The 15,419-nt window shown below is 32.6% G+C and overlaps 1 protein-coding gene across 1 annotated transcript in view; it reads left to right on the top strand.

The window, feature by feature from the left end:
• Positions 1 to 619: 619 nt before the first annotated feature.
• The window catches only part of LOC143255643 (octopamine receptor beta-2R-like), a 60,892-nt gene continuing 46,092 nt past the window's right edge, over positions 620 to 15,419 (top strand). Inside the window, exon 1 of the mRNA XM_076511627.1 lies at positions 620 to 2,084. Within this exon, the coding sequence (XP_076367742.1) occupies positions 798 to 2,027 (1,230 nt within the window). The 5' untranslated portion in view covers positions 620 to 797 and the 3' untranslated portion in view covers positions 2,028 to 2,084. The remainder of the gene's footprint in view (positions 2,085 to 15,419) is intronic.

The following is a 15,419-nucleotide window of genomic DNA, read 5'->3' as shown; positions in this document are numbered from 1 at the left end:
TTGTTAGTAAATATCAATCGATTACATTGATTGCAGGGCAGAAAAATTACCCAATCGACCACCATCATGATAATATATAAGAGAATCTATGTTCAACCGTAGACACCAGAAGAGTGACATAGCTCACACGTATTATATTCATTCATCTTCTGTTCGGAAACAAAAAATAGGTTGAAAACATGCGCGGAATTTGTAGACACAGAATACCCTTTATTACTTTGCTGTGGTTCAATAAGCCGTGGTCACTCTATCCAGTCATAAAACAAAACGTTAAGCCTAAATGTGTACCTGTTTGACTGATGAGTTTGTTTGATGTCAATGTAAGCTTTTAATTAAATTTGGTTTGTGTCCCAAACATTTTCCACACCCTAAGCAATAACATATCATACTGAAATTTCATAATACACTTACAAATCTAATTAATTACATGTTACGTATGTTACCAACAATTTATTAATTTCGAACAATGTTTTCCATCCATACTATTTGAAATCAATACCAGAGGAATTGCGCATATATCTTTCTTCTTTGTAATCGTTTTCTTTAACTTTTCTGACTCCAGCTCATAATGACGCTAGTTCTATATCGTACCAGGTGGCGCTCTAATACAGGTTGCCAGCTGCCCACACCGCATGCGTCACTACTCTTGGAGCATTAGAAGTCTCGTGCAGTCTTTCATTCAGGAATCTGGCAGCAGTACAAACGGGCCACTTATCAGCTGACAGTGCAACTTGCGAGACTGTGGGCCTCAAACCATATTACACAAAGTATGAACTACTGACGGCTCAGGACTCAGTATGACGGAAACGGTTCTTGTTGCCGATTCAAGTCGTGAAAACCATAGTTTATCACCTGAAGTGTCAAACGCAAGTGTGACGGGACTGACAGAACAGCCAGAATCATGGGAGAATGTTGTTTCTGTAGTAATTAAAACGTGTGTTATGTGTATAATCATGGTTGCTGCAGTGTCTGGGAACTCACTCGTGATTGTTAGCGTGTTCCGACATCACAAACTCCGGATCACCACAAACTATTTCATCATGTCCCTGGCTTTCGCCGATACTCTAGTTGCTCTCCTGGCCATGACCTTCAATGCTAGTATTAAAATTGCTGGACGTTGGGCGTTTGATCAGACGACCTGCGATATTTGGAACTCTTGCGATGTACTCTTCAGCACAGCGTCCATCATGCATCTCTGCTGTATCAGTGTAGACCGGTACTATGCCATAATCAGGCCATTAGAGTATCCAACTAAAATAACCAATAGAACTGTAGCCATCATGTTAGCTTGTGTGTGGGTGTCTTCAGCACTGATTTCCTTCATCCCTATCTTTCTGGGATGGTACACCACATCGGATCATATGGAGTATCGTAAGCTACATCCTGAGGCATGTGACTTCGTAGTCAACAAACCTTATGCTATAATCTCTTCCAGCGTTTCCTTCTGGATTCCTTGTTTCATTATGCTCTTCACTTACTGGAAGATCTATTTGGAAGCTAACAGACAAGAACGGATGATTTATCGTTCTCAGTTGGGACCAGAAATGTTGCCGCCCCCTGCTAGCACACGGGCAAGCACTGATCAAACTTCCCTCAATCTGCAAGCAAACCATACTCACCACCTTCATAGGAACTCACAATGTGATGATCCTGAAAGTGGTCACTCAACGCCAACCAGAAGGAACATTAGCAGGATGAAAAGAGAACACAAGGCGGCTAAAACTTTAGGAATAATCATGGGAGCCTTCATCTTGTGTTGGCTACCGTTCTTCTTATGGTATGTAACTACAACCATGTGTGGGGAGGCTTGTTCATGCCCGGATATTGTAGTTGATATTGTCTTCTGGATAGGATACTTTAATTCTTCACTCAATCCTGTTATCTATGCTTACTTCAACCGTGACTTTCGAGAAGCCTTCAAAGATACTCTATACTCTGTCTTCTGTGCATGTTTCCGGTCAGAATGGAAGGCCAAACAGAGGCAAAACAACGCCATTCAGTTTAACTGCACATATAGGTCATCGTAGGACAATATCTGACTAAAGAGAGGTACTTTCTTCTCCAGAGATCAATAAGTTACATAGGTATGTATTATCTTTTTGAAATATTCGGTATTTAACATGAGTGTGGTTTATTTAAGAATTATCTTGAACGTGGACAATGTTGTCGGTTGTCGAAACGTTGACTTCTAATTATATACATGTATTTATATTTTCATCAATTTATGCAATTTTTGTTTCATGCCTTTATCTTATAAATTCACACTTTAAAACGAAATTAACGAGAAATGCAAATTTAATACATAAAACATTTTAATTAAAAGAACTAATGAGGAAAACCAAAACTTTAAAATACGTCACACATCTTTTCCTATCGTTTCTTTACATAAGGTTGCATTAGGAAGAAAGTTTCAGTTATGACTTTTCTCCACACTTCAACTATCAAATGTCACGTAATAACAACATTTGCGACGGAAAGCTACACTTAGCTCCACTTGCAAAATAAATCGAAAGAGGGTGATACCCCCTTAATAAGCCCTTTACCCACTACAAGAACTTCGTGCCATTTCAAGAATTTATGTGAAATCTATCTTCCCTAACACACGTCAAAATTCAAAACACTTTGAACACTACGTTAATAGAACTTAACACGCCTGTAGACAGTTTATCATGAAAGGTATAGAAAGGATTCACACTGTCTATACAATTCTATAAACAAATACCCAGAAATCATTAAACGCATTAAAATTAGATTTGTCTCTCTTGATTTGTTGTTTTAATGAACTATGTGATATTGGAATTGTGTGGTTAATAGTTGTTTTTAAAAAAACTCCGTTGTTACTATTTATACACATTATCTGTATAAGCGGACACACACTTTAAAACTGTATTCCACTTCCTTCTTTTTCCAACACCAGTCTAAATAATATTAGCAGTGATTTTCGTTATTTGAAGTATATTATGTTTTGTTCACCGCTGATACTTTTTACTAATTTCAGCCATAACAACAGTCCAACAAAACAGTTTTATCTGCGTATTCAGTTCATATAGATGACGTCTATAAGTAAATCAATAGAAAGCATGTGGGTTTACAAATGCTATTCACTAGAAGAGCCTAGTCCCACGCAAAACTAGTCTAGAAAAATGGGCGGAGCAGAATATAAGCATAAAACTAATAATTTCACTATTAATTACATTTTTTTGTTTGGGAAGAATCTTATTTTAAGCTATTTTTTAAACAACTGTGCTTGTGAACCCTTTAATTCTAAGGTATTCGGAAGAGACTGCTCCAAAACAAAGTCTTAATAAAACCAAACGAAAGCAACGAATACTTCAAACAAAACTTCAACATCATGTAAAAAACATGCTTGGTTGAACAAACATATAAATAGTAATTCACCAAGTTTCTGTAATTTTAAACCATAGTACGACATCATTAACTTTGACGACAAGGCTAAATTTTCCATGACAGAAATTTTGCTATTAGTCCCTTAGAAATACACATTGTTAGAAGTCAAAATAGGCATTATCCGTTCACTTATTATTTATTGAGCCATTTCAAAGTAAGTAGACATTACAACTTTATTCTCATTTTAGCAATAAACTGGTATAATTGCTTATTAAATGACGAAGTTTGGGATCTTTCTATTCTTATTGGGCTAAATTTTGACATGAGTAGAATTTGAAAACTCATAGTGAATCTTATCCATATCTATGATATTCTGTATTTTATATTTGATAAATATTTGTTATATTTTTAAACATTAACTTTAATGCTTTTTGTGATAAATATCTTTATTTTATCCTTTTTATGCGATATAACTAAGTTTCAATTTGCCGTGTACATCTTTCTTATTTGTTCTTTTTCTGAAACCTTTATCATATGTGTAATGGTTTCAACTGCAAATTATTACATTACTAGCTACGTATCAGGTGAATTTGCTCTTTTATTAAATATCCAATGTAATTTTAACTAAACTCTTTAATTCTGTGGATCTTCTATCTTAACGGTTATGTTTATTTTATTCATTAAGTTTTTTTGTTTATCTGTGTTTATCTTCTCAAGAAAACTTGTACTTAGTATACAATCAATTTCTTTTTAAACTGGTCCGAAAACTTCTGTCACAGCTATAGAAGGTTAATTTTATCCTATATAGTAAGCTTTTACTTTATCTCTAGTATTTTCCTCTATACAACTAGACCTAAGCCTTAGAATATCTTTTATCACTTAAAATTAATAATATTTGCAATGCTTTTATATCAGATATCGAGAAAAGTGTAAAAGTAGCTGTTTTTGATATTACTTATGTTTTACAATTCTTTTATCACTTTCTGTGACTGTCTTAGTTCCGTTTTTGCACACAACACTGTAAGATATCCATTAATTAATTAATTCTGGGAAGTTTTACAGACGTAGTTTGATTACTTACACATAATCGTTTTTGAGTTAATTACATACATTTTTGAAAATTATATATTTAAATTATAATTCACAAGAAAGAATACATTTATTTTGAAATGTTTAACTTAAAAACGTAGCTGAAGTTCACTTTCAGTTTATTGTACGAAGCTTTTATAGATGTTAGATTCACATGTTGCAAAGAATTTCGACATTCATAATCAAAAAGTATAATCTAAACGTGCTGAAACATTCACAGCTTGGTAACAATAATTTTAATGAATACCATATTTCTTTAAACATCCAAAAACTTGAGGTTTTAAAACACTGAGGAATGAAGTTAATACACTACTAATACTTACTACCCTTGAATTAGGCCTGGCATGGCCAAGCGTGTTAAGGCGTGCGACTCGTAATCTGAGGGTCACGGGTTCGAATCCCCGTCGCGCCAAACATGCTCGCCCTTTCAGCCGTGGTGGCGTTATAATGTGACGGTCAATCCCACTATTCGTCGGTAAATGAGTAGCCCAAGAGTTGGCGGTGGGTGATGATGACTAGCTATCTTACCTCTAGTCTTACAGTGCTAAATTAGGGACGGCTAGCACAGATAGCCCTCGAGTAGCTTTGTGCAAAATTCAAAAACAAACAAATAAACCCGTGAATTACGACTCAAGTGCATTAACCACCTAGCCATGCCATGCCTAATACACTTTACACTTTAAGTTTGGTGTATGTAATTCTAAGAAATCAAGAGAAGAATTAGAGAACCGATTTTAACCTGTAAGTACAAATATATCATCACCTTCTTTTCAGAGAACAAGGATTTTTAAGGTTTATGATTTAATAACTTCGTTTCTCTTTCTCTTTGTCTGCTTTTCTTTACCAGTAAAATTTTAACTTGTCAGTTTTTGTTTGTTTTTTTCGTTTTATAAAGCTTACTAGATCCGGTTCTCCTATGCATTTAGTTTTAGTTGTTCTATTTCATTTTTTCGTCCTTGAAATAACTCAGCGTTTACACGTAACGCAATTGTTCAATGAATTTAAAGTCTTATGGTGAGCATTTCTGGTTATTTGGTGATATTAAGTTTCCTGAAGTAATGAACTTTCCTTCTCAACATCTTTTCGTTAAATAAAAAAAAATATTTAAAGAGTCAATTAATAATAGTTTAAAATTGTCGTTTACAAAACGCCTTGTCCGTTCAACAACTATATTTCAAAGTGGAAACAATGACTAAGAAGTTATTATACCCGTTTTCTTTGTCTATCATATTCGGTTATAAGGTGTGGGAATCACTTTAAGGTAAAGGGTGTGAGGACCACGATTACAATGTGATCTATGGTCTCTAGAGCAGGAAGTTTTCAAATATTCGTGACGAAGTAGGGAATTTCTAATGTAATACCTAAAGAGAAATGACGTAGGTATATAATTTTCTCAAGATTAAGTTAAAGGCGAGAGCTATACTTGCTCTAAGTAGAAAAATACCTTTAACTGTCCGTGGGTGAGCTGTTCACGCTCACTAAATTTTATTGAGGGCATGACGCAAACCTTTCAACAACATAAAAACTTGTAAGCTATTAAAATACCGCTTAGCCGTTTACAAAAATTATCAAGTTGAGAAAAGTGTAAGTTTGTGGATATGAATATGTATACATATTAATGCATGAAACTAGTTTAAAAACTAACATGAGCTAAAGATTTATTGCATGTTTAGTGATTAGAAGATCTGTTTTAAAAACAGTGATGAATAACGCTGTTGATAACAAACGAGCAATTAAGTTATAATAGTAAAGAGCAATAATATAAACCTAAAAATATAAACAGTAAATAAGAAAATTGATATTTTCTTAAAATATACATAACAAATTTTCCATGAAGTTTTAAGGAAAGTACTAGTTTTTTCGTTTTAAGAAAAAAAAGAGAGTTGAACATAATTCTCAACAAAGATGAAGAAGAGTGAACTTAGTTACAATACCAGAACATTCGTTTTCAAGATATTAGAACCTAACTATTATTTGGCATTCAAAAATTTTCAAATATCAAGGTGGCAGATTTAGAATTGAGCATTTGAATATCAATTATTACTTTTCATGATCTGAGATCTTAATATTCCAAAACTGTGGAGTAAACTAGTACGAATAACATAAAACTAAGGCAAAAAACATTGTATTCGAGTTTAAAGTCTTATAACTGAAGAAGAATAGTGAACTATTCCAAAAAGCTTGAATTTTGGATATGTTTGAAAAACTAAGAAATGTAATGTCTTATTATTAAAGTAATCTTCCAAATTTGGTAATTATAAAATATTTAACGATTATATCAAAAAGTCTAACCTAAATTCAATACTGGATTTAATAGCTTAGTGCCACCCGCTATATAAAATGAATATAGCTTGTTCACTTGTTTTTTATTGTATTAAGCATTCAGAACCAATACAGGATCTGCCATGTGTTATTGATGACTATTACGATACTAGATCCGAAAACTCGTTGTAATAAACGTAGCTTATCGTCCAGGTAACCTGTTTATTGTCTGAGCAATATTCGTAAACCTATTAATGGTCATAAAAAAACATTTATTTTTTTACCCGTTCTGAGAACACTGGTACTAATCTTCCAATATTTACTGTAATGATACGTTCGTTGTTCATAATTTATTTTATACTATTAACTTAATACGCTCTTTACATATTTTGTGTAACTAATGAAAGAATGAGAAGTACATGAAAGGTGCCGGTTGAAGCGGCTGAGAAACTAATAGAATAACAGACAGTTGTACCACTTGATCCTCACATTTGTCACTATCAGCAGTGGTTAAAAATAGGCAGTTGTGTCTCAAACAGATGTGTTTCAATGTCTACTGGCTTGGAAAGTAAAGGAACAATTGGTGTCCTACTTTTACGACTCCTCGAATCCTGCCCAATCAATGGAAAGCTGCTATGCTGACAACGCTGCTTATCCATCGATTTTATAATGCAGCCTATTCCAACTTTAGCATAGGCCCTCTATGTATAATATGTTCCCGCTGTTTTATAATAACTCGGGCACACGGAGACAGTTCCACTGATATTACTTTATATTACTGTGATTAGCATGAGATTTTAGAAAAAACACAAAATTGATAAAGTATCAGTAAACAACTCCAATAAGTCTTCAAATAGTTCATGAAATCGAACAAACTTACAATGTACAAGCGAAACACGTTTTCTCAAACAATTATAAACGTGTATGATACAGAATTTCGTCAAAGGTCGTTTCACAAAATAGCTTTTAATTGGTAGTGACATTCTAAGTCGTCTTGTCTTTATAATTTTATGATAAATAATAAGCGGAATTTGGCTTTATTCGAATATTTTGCCTCTTCTCGAACATTTTATAACCTGAAGTAGTATTCTTATACACTGTTTTTTTATCTATTTTGAATCAGGTATCCATAAAAATTAAGTTTTTTCCAGTAATTTGTCCCAGTGTATGTTTGTGCAGGACTGTTGGAACTCACATATCTTACAAAAGCATTTTGAACTTGTCAGTCCAAAAAGATCTTTAAAGAATATAAGCACCTCTTTCCAAAATTGGACAAATAAAACTTTGATTATAGGAATTTTTCATTACTTTTGTATCAGAAAAAATATGTATCTATATATATATATATATATATGTAAAAATATGATAAAACTGTAATACAAAATGATGTCTTCGTTATAATTCCTTGTTTTTATCCTTAAGATATAATAAATACTGCCTGTGGTCATAGCTCCCAAATGCGTTGGAGATATTCCATCTATGGGCCAAAATCCAAACGCCGATGTAAATCTCGTCAGCAAACAGGAAAAATCAGTTGAGAGTTAAAAATTGAGTGCTTGAATCCACAAATTTCTCAACTCTAGCTGCCTTTCGCTGCCTGTATCCAGTTGTAGAAAGGCAATTACCCTTAATATTGAGTGCTTGAATCCACAAATTTCTCAACTCTAGCTGCCTTTCGCTGTCTGTATTTAGTTGTAGAAAGGCAGTTACCTGTAATATTTTAATGTAGAATTAGATCAACACGAAAAATATTTTACAAAATACGTTCTGACTTTTTTAACAAATAAAAAAAAAACTTTTTTATAATTTAAAAGTTTTTTAACAACATTCAGAAGTAAAGTAGTTATTGTCCTACAAATTGATAGTGCTTTGACATCCTAAGCATATGAATATTTTCTAATATATATTTTCTCTAAATTTTGCAATGTTTTTAGACTTTGCGCAAAGCTACTCAAGGGTAATCTGCTGTAACCGCCCCTGATTTAGCAGTATAGAACTAGTAGGAAGATAGCTACTCATCACCCTCCCCAGCTAACTCTTAGGATACACTTTTTATCAACAAATAATAAGATCGACCGACACATTATAAAGGCGGAAAGGGCGAGTATGTTTGGCATGAAGAGGATTCGAACGTGTGACCCTCAGATGATGAGTCGAGTACCTTAACTACCTGGCTATGCTGGGCTGCAGTGCAGTATGTTTTACTTCTTCTTATATCATATATAAAAATTGTTGTAAGTTTCTAAAGTATAAGAAATTGTTTTACCATTTAAATAAATATCATACATATTAATAGTTACTTGTGAGCCTAAAACATGCCCAGAAATTAGACACATACTTCCTGTATATGGGCAAATGTATTTAAACAAATAAAGTAACGCTGATAAAACATGAAATCCTTTAGAGTATCAAGTGTAATGAGACACCACAAAAATGCGCGTTTTGGGCGTATGTAGTAAAAGAAGAGCTTGTAATAGCATTTATACTTCTTGTTTTTCTATGAGTTTTGTCAAGAAATGTTTTGTTTCCTAAAGCATGAATTGGACTTTACACAAATTAAATAAACTTGTGGTAAAGTAATGAAACGAATGTTTATGTATTAGGCGTTGCTATTTCTATTGACAAACAATATTTTATATGTTAATTATGTGTAACACCTGATTTCCGAACGTTAATCAGGATGCACTGTTCCTCAATGCTGATAACCACCCAACATTAATTTTCTTTATTAAACGTGCGACTCCCATGGAAATCTGAAAGCTTTAGATTTAAATGATAAGTGAATAAATTTTGCTCTTGGTGATTTATCGCTTATCAATATTAATGTGAATAACAAACTTCTCCAAATACAGAATTATTTTCCCCGAATGAAACACTGCATATCACGTGGTTTAAGTTTTCATTATTTGTGGTTTCATGTTATATTATTTACATTTTGCATTATTATTGCTCAATCGTACGTGTGATTGTTTGTTTATTTGTTTTTGGAATATGTACAATAGGTACATGACTCCTATCTGCGATAGCATCTCTGCTTTGAAATATAGATTCCAAAATTACTTACTTTCTCACTCTTGATGGTAAAGAAGCGACTTCGTGACCATCAAAACGAATTTGGAGTTCTTGTATCGGATAAAACAGTTTGTAACAGAATCAATAAGGTTATTCTTCATCAACACAGCGACACACGTAAGACCACAACACAATCTAAAATTTCTCACCAGTTTAAAAAACTGGAAATAATCTGGTAACGTTCTCACAACATCAAAACAGCTGAAAACAGAACAGTATACTGAGATGCATTTGTCATGGTCTGAGGAACCATAAGCTTCACAGCCCAACTTGTAATACTGGAGTCGCAGGTTTGAATCTCCATCTCACCAAATATGCTTACCCTTTCAGCCGTGGGGACGTTATAATATAACAGTCAATCCCACTATTCGTAGGTAAAAGAGTAGCCCAATAGTTGGCTAGGGGTGGTGATGACTAACTGCCTTCCCTCTAGTCTTACACTGCCAAATTAGGAACAGCTAGTGCAGATAGCTCTAGCGTAGCTTCATGCGAAATTCAAAACAAATCAACCATCAGCTTCAGTTACAAGATAAATATCGGTTTTTTCCTAAATATTGATTTTACAGTTGTAAGCTACTGGAATAAAATTCTGGTCGTTTACTTAAAGTCACACACCAGCACCATTGATGTTAGATTTGTCTTAATCACCTAATGAATGACGACCACGCCAACATCGTGAAAGGTCGTGTATGAGTTCCTTCGAACATAAACACAAATGAAACTACCTCAGTATTACTGTTTCAGATATTCTTATCCAGTCCATGAATTTCTTTGAATGAGAAAAGTTGTTATGGAGGAATGGATCACCTACCATAAGTGAATACTTAGTGAAGCGACACGTCAGAAGCATGCAGAAGATATGCTGTTAGTCTTAAAAGGTTTGAGTGGAAACACTCGCTGTTGATAAACTTTAAAACTAAAAACGTTTCATTTTGACAAGGTTTCTTCTTTACGTTCACTTACAGAAATTCAGTACACTTTGTTTTTATGTTTGAGAACATACGAAATAAATATAGTACGAGTTAGTTACCAATCATCTTTTATTTGTTGTATTCGATTTATAAAGTAATCACTAGTAAATGTTCAGCAGTTTTTCTCAGACTCGGCTTAAATTTATAATTTCATATTGATACAATTATTAAGGAAGAAGAAATAGAAAGTTTATAACTCCGTTTTAAAGTAAAAACCTTAAATTAATATATCTACAAAAGTTTCTGTCATGAACGTTTAAGTTTATTTATCGTCTCGATTCTCTATGTCCACTTCAATACAACCTCGGTATACAGCTACATTTACACATAATTATAAAATAATGTATTATTTTACAAAATCAATCAGAATGATGAGAATCGTCTTTGTGAGGAATATTAAAGTAATTTGAACAAGTAAACAAATTTTAATCTAGCCTTTAAGTTAGTTCAGATAGAAATATTACATCTTATACTAACGTTCTTATGAGCTAATACGATAAAACATTGTTCAGTGCTATTGTGAACTGTAATTACATAAAGAAAAAAACAGACTATACCAAAATTAGATATTTACTTTCTCCTTAAAATATACTATTGCAGTCTTACGATAAGATATCATCAAAAAATTAAATTTTTTTGGAAATTTCATATCGAATACAGTGTTCATGTCTGTAGCAAAGAGAAGGAAGAATCTTTTGTTTTATTTCCTACCAAGTTAATTTTAGTTAAATAGTTTGAAATATGAAAATAACCCTGTGTTAAAACACATCTTATTGCTTTAAATAATTAACAGTTTGTATGTCTAATGTTATATTAATAACACCAGCAGCCCACCTGCTCGAAATCCTTGCATTTAATAACATAAGGATAACAATACCATAAATAAAGAAACATCTCAATAGAATGCTTGTTTTTAACTAACACAATAGTTTTAACGCTATATTTAGAAGAAATTACACATACTGTTACACACCTAACTAGAATTTGTTATCACCATGCTATTAAATTGCGTACGCCTGGCATGGCCTAATAGTTATGTCACTCCACTCGCAGTCTACGAGTTCGAATCCCGTTATCGTGGGACATTGAAACGTGACTGTCAATTCAACATTTTGTTGGTAAGAGAGTAGCCCAAGAACTGTGTTGGGTGCTCTAGTCTATCAATTCTAAATTAAGAAAGACTAGCGCATATAGCACTCAAATAGCTTTATTTCATTTGATACCAGTTAATGTAATGAATTTATGACTAATGTTTTATATACTAATTTAAATTATTTTGAACAAGTTTTTCTTTAGCTAAGAATTCTTTTACGAAGCCAATAGCTTAGCTAATATGTTTTATTCACTCAAGCAATTAACTTGTCATCGTCTCACTCAACATATTTTAGTGCGATTGTGTGCATTGAGTGTTTTCATTCTTATGATATTTTCAGCGTGAAAGACATTTATATACATATTAGATAAACAATTGGAAGTTGCAAATTACATTTCGTTCTAAAAATTTAGTAGATTGTAAAGTTTCCCGTATGTAAAATTTCAGAAAATGGATACTAAATATTGTGTTTTTAAATGAACTTTAAATGTTACAAATTTCGTATGCGATATCTTGAAAGTCATGTTGCCCGTTTTAATATTAAAATTGAATAAATACAAAATCATCAAAGATTTTTCACCAGTTATTTTTAATTTGTGATCAAAAAATGTGGTATAAAAATTAAGGAATATTATCATAAGTATATCATCCGTTATCAAATTACTTCATATTGTATAAACTACAGTTTAACTACGTGTATAATAATCATTAATTTAATAATTTTCAAGCTAATATTTTCTCTTTTGAAGTAATTGGTTAGTCCTTGTATGTCAGCCTTGTACTTGTTTGACTTGTACGTTTCTCAGACATAAAATTAAAATTAAATCAATATACTTTTCTTTTCATTTCAAAAAGAGAGAGAAGCGGTAACCTATTTGTACCCTTTTTACTGGCGGACTTACAACGCTAGAATGCGGATCTCGTTACCCGTGGTGAGCAGATGACAGATAGTCCATAGTATTGCTTTGTGCTTAACTTAAAACAAAACAAAGAAATAAATCTTTTTACTGAAAATGCCCTGTGATCTGCTACTTATTTAAAGCATCCTGACATCTGATGTTATTGAAGACACCTGATTGTCTAATAACATTGAAATGCTCGATTATTTGATAAGCTTTATAGTGCTCACGCATTTTATTTAGATTATTTGACCAGATAAATATTTATAGAATATACCTTTTGAATTATAAACATATTGACTACGTAAATTTTCTGCCATATTATACTAACCTCTTGGTATCAGACAAAATCTATAAGACTAGATTGTTTAACACTTACCGAGTAATTATTCTTTACTTTGGGATGTCAACCCCGTTTTCACCTTATAGCTAGTAGGTTCATACATGTTCTACAAATAAGTAAACCTCCAAGCTTATAAGAACTTCAGCATTTTAAATGTTAAATTTTGACAGTATAGACAGTAGTATTGTTGCAGTTTAAATATTGTTGATTTGTACGTAAGACTGCATTTTTAACTCTGAAATAAAGTGTGTGTGTTTTTTTATTGTAAAGCCACATCGGGCTCTCTGCTGAGTCCACCAAGGAAATCGAACCCCTGATTTTAGCCGTTGTAAATCCGTAGAATTACCGCTGTACCAACCGTGAACACGAAAAAGAAGTAAACATTTTAAATCTGAGACGTGTTCGTGTGAAGATAAGAACAAGTTTACACAATGGGCTATGTATGAAAACCCGATTTCAAGCATTGTAACTTTGCAAACATAATTTTGTGTCACTGAGAGGACAAACATTGGACGGAAACAGTCTAATAATTTAGCCATTATTTATCAATATACATTATCTTCCAACTGGAGCACTAATGATATTTTAATATCAGCTCCATGCTTTAGCGCAGATGGTTCTCTGTACTTAGGACTGTTTGTAATAACTTTTGATCTTTCCATATTCAATATACAGGGTTTTAAAATATTCGTAAATTTGGTTTACTTGAATATTTGTCTACTTTTCCCATATCTAACATAAGCTTATAAAAACAGTAAATAAACATAGTGATTTTTATGTTTTGAGACTGTAAATAAACATATTACAAACATTTGTTGGGTAGGTTTCTATTTTTGTCTGCACTGGCTTAATTTCGATGGAAGTATAAACGTGTTGCTTTCCACGACCAATGAGGAGACTATTTTCGTCATCTCTGTCATATTTCACTCTGTGCTATTGACTCCATTTATTTTTATTTCAATAAAAGAGACTCTAGTTCATTTCATCAACACTTCCGATTCAAAATGCTTATAATTTGATTAGATGCCGTTTACCTGTGCAATTAGAAGCAGCTACTTACCTCAGCGTTTCATTTACTTTAGACTTTAGAAGACAATGACGACGCAATGTGATAACAAATCCGATAAAATCTTTGATAGCGATAAGCGACCGAGGAAGTTATGATTAAGGGATTCATTATTATAGAAAAGTATATAAATCATTTATCACACAAAGTTTTTCAACTGAAGATTTTAAAATAGCGTATTGATTTTACATATACTCTTTGTTTCGGATAAAAGTTTTAGCCATTATCAAACTACATTGTGGAGATATATTGTACGTGTTCAACACATAATAATATTTTCGTACCTCATATTAATGTAATAATTCAAATTTTTAATCGATTTTATTTTACTACTAGCGTAAACGGGATTTTAAACCTTTGATTCTGTTTTGTGTGTGTGTGTATTTATGTGTGCATGTTTTCACAGTTAAACTTGAACTTTTAATACAATCTTTGAATAAGCAATTTAAATGTATGTTTTTCTTGAACTTGCTTAAATTTATAAGAATATCTTCATTTTCACTAGTTTTTCATCACTCATTTCATGCATCATACACACAGCAGAATTTAAATATTTTGTTATACTCTCACTAAATCACTTTACTGTACCTATTAATCTGTACGCATACCTCGTGCAGATTTTGATAGTCTAGTATCTAGATACTGGTTGATAAAGAGGACCCATGCTTTCACACTAACGACATAAGGTCAGTAACACTTGCAGAGCTGGACCTGAAATTGGCTGGAAGAAAAGTTATTCCTGACTATATGTTATTAATACTGATAATTATGTTAAAACTTTCAACATGATAAACCTTATTCTTTCACGAAGCTTTATCTTAAACCATTAATCACGAAAATCTTCGCAATGTAAATTGTACTACAGAATTAATTCCTTCTCCACCGATCCAAACTGAATCATTACTTTTATAAATAATTTGTAAAAAGTACCCAATTTATTGGTTCAACTTGAACATTCGGGAGCAGTCCGACTTTAAAACATCTTTACACTATGAAGAATCGTGAAAAACATAGAATCATATAAATAGATTAAATAAAGATAACAGTCCACTCCATAATCGGAACATGTATATTGCCAGATGAAGAATTAAGTATGGTAGTGTTTTTTGGGTAGCGTCCTCTGATGTTTCCTTCCGAAAATATGGAGTCCCATTTTCGCTGCATAAATCTTAGAGACTACTGGTTTTAATAAGTTTCATTAAAAGTTTTTTGAACTTGTACTAACGATGTTTAACTAATCAAAAGTTCTGTCGCATCTTTCCTCAACAAGTACAGC

This window comes from Tachypleus tridentatus, chromosome 7 (genome assembly GCF_004210375.1).
Source record: "Tachypleus tridentatus isolate NWPU-2018 chromosome 7, ASM421037v1, whole genome shotgun sequence".
Lineage (NCBI taxonomy): Eukaryota > Metazoa > Arthropoda > Merostomata > Xiphosura > Limulidae > Tachypleus > Tachypleus tridentatus.
This window is presented reverse-complemented; position numbering and strand designations above follow the sequence as displayed.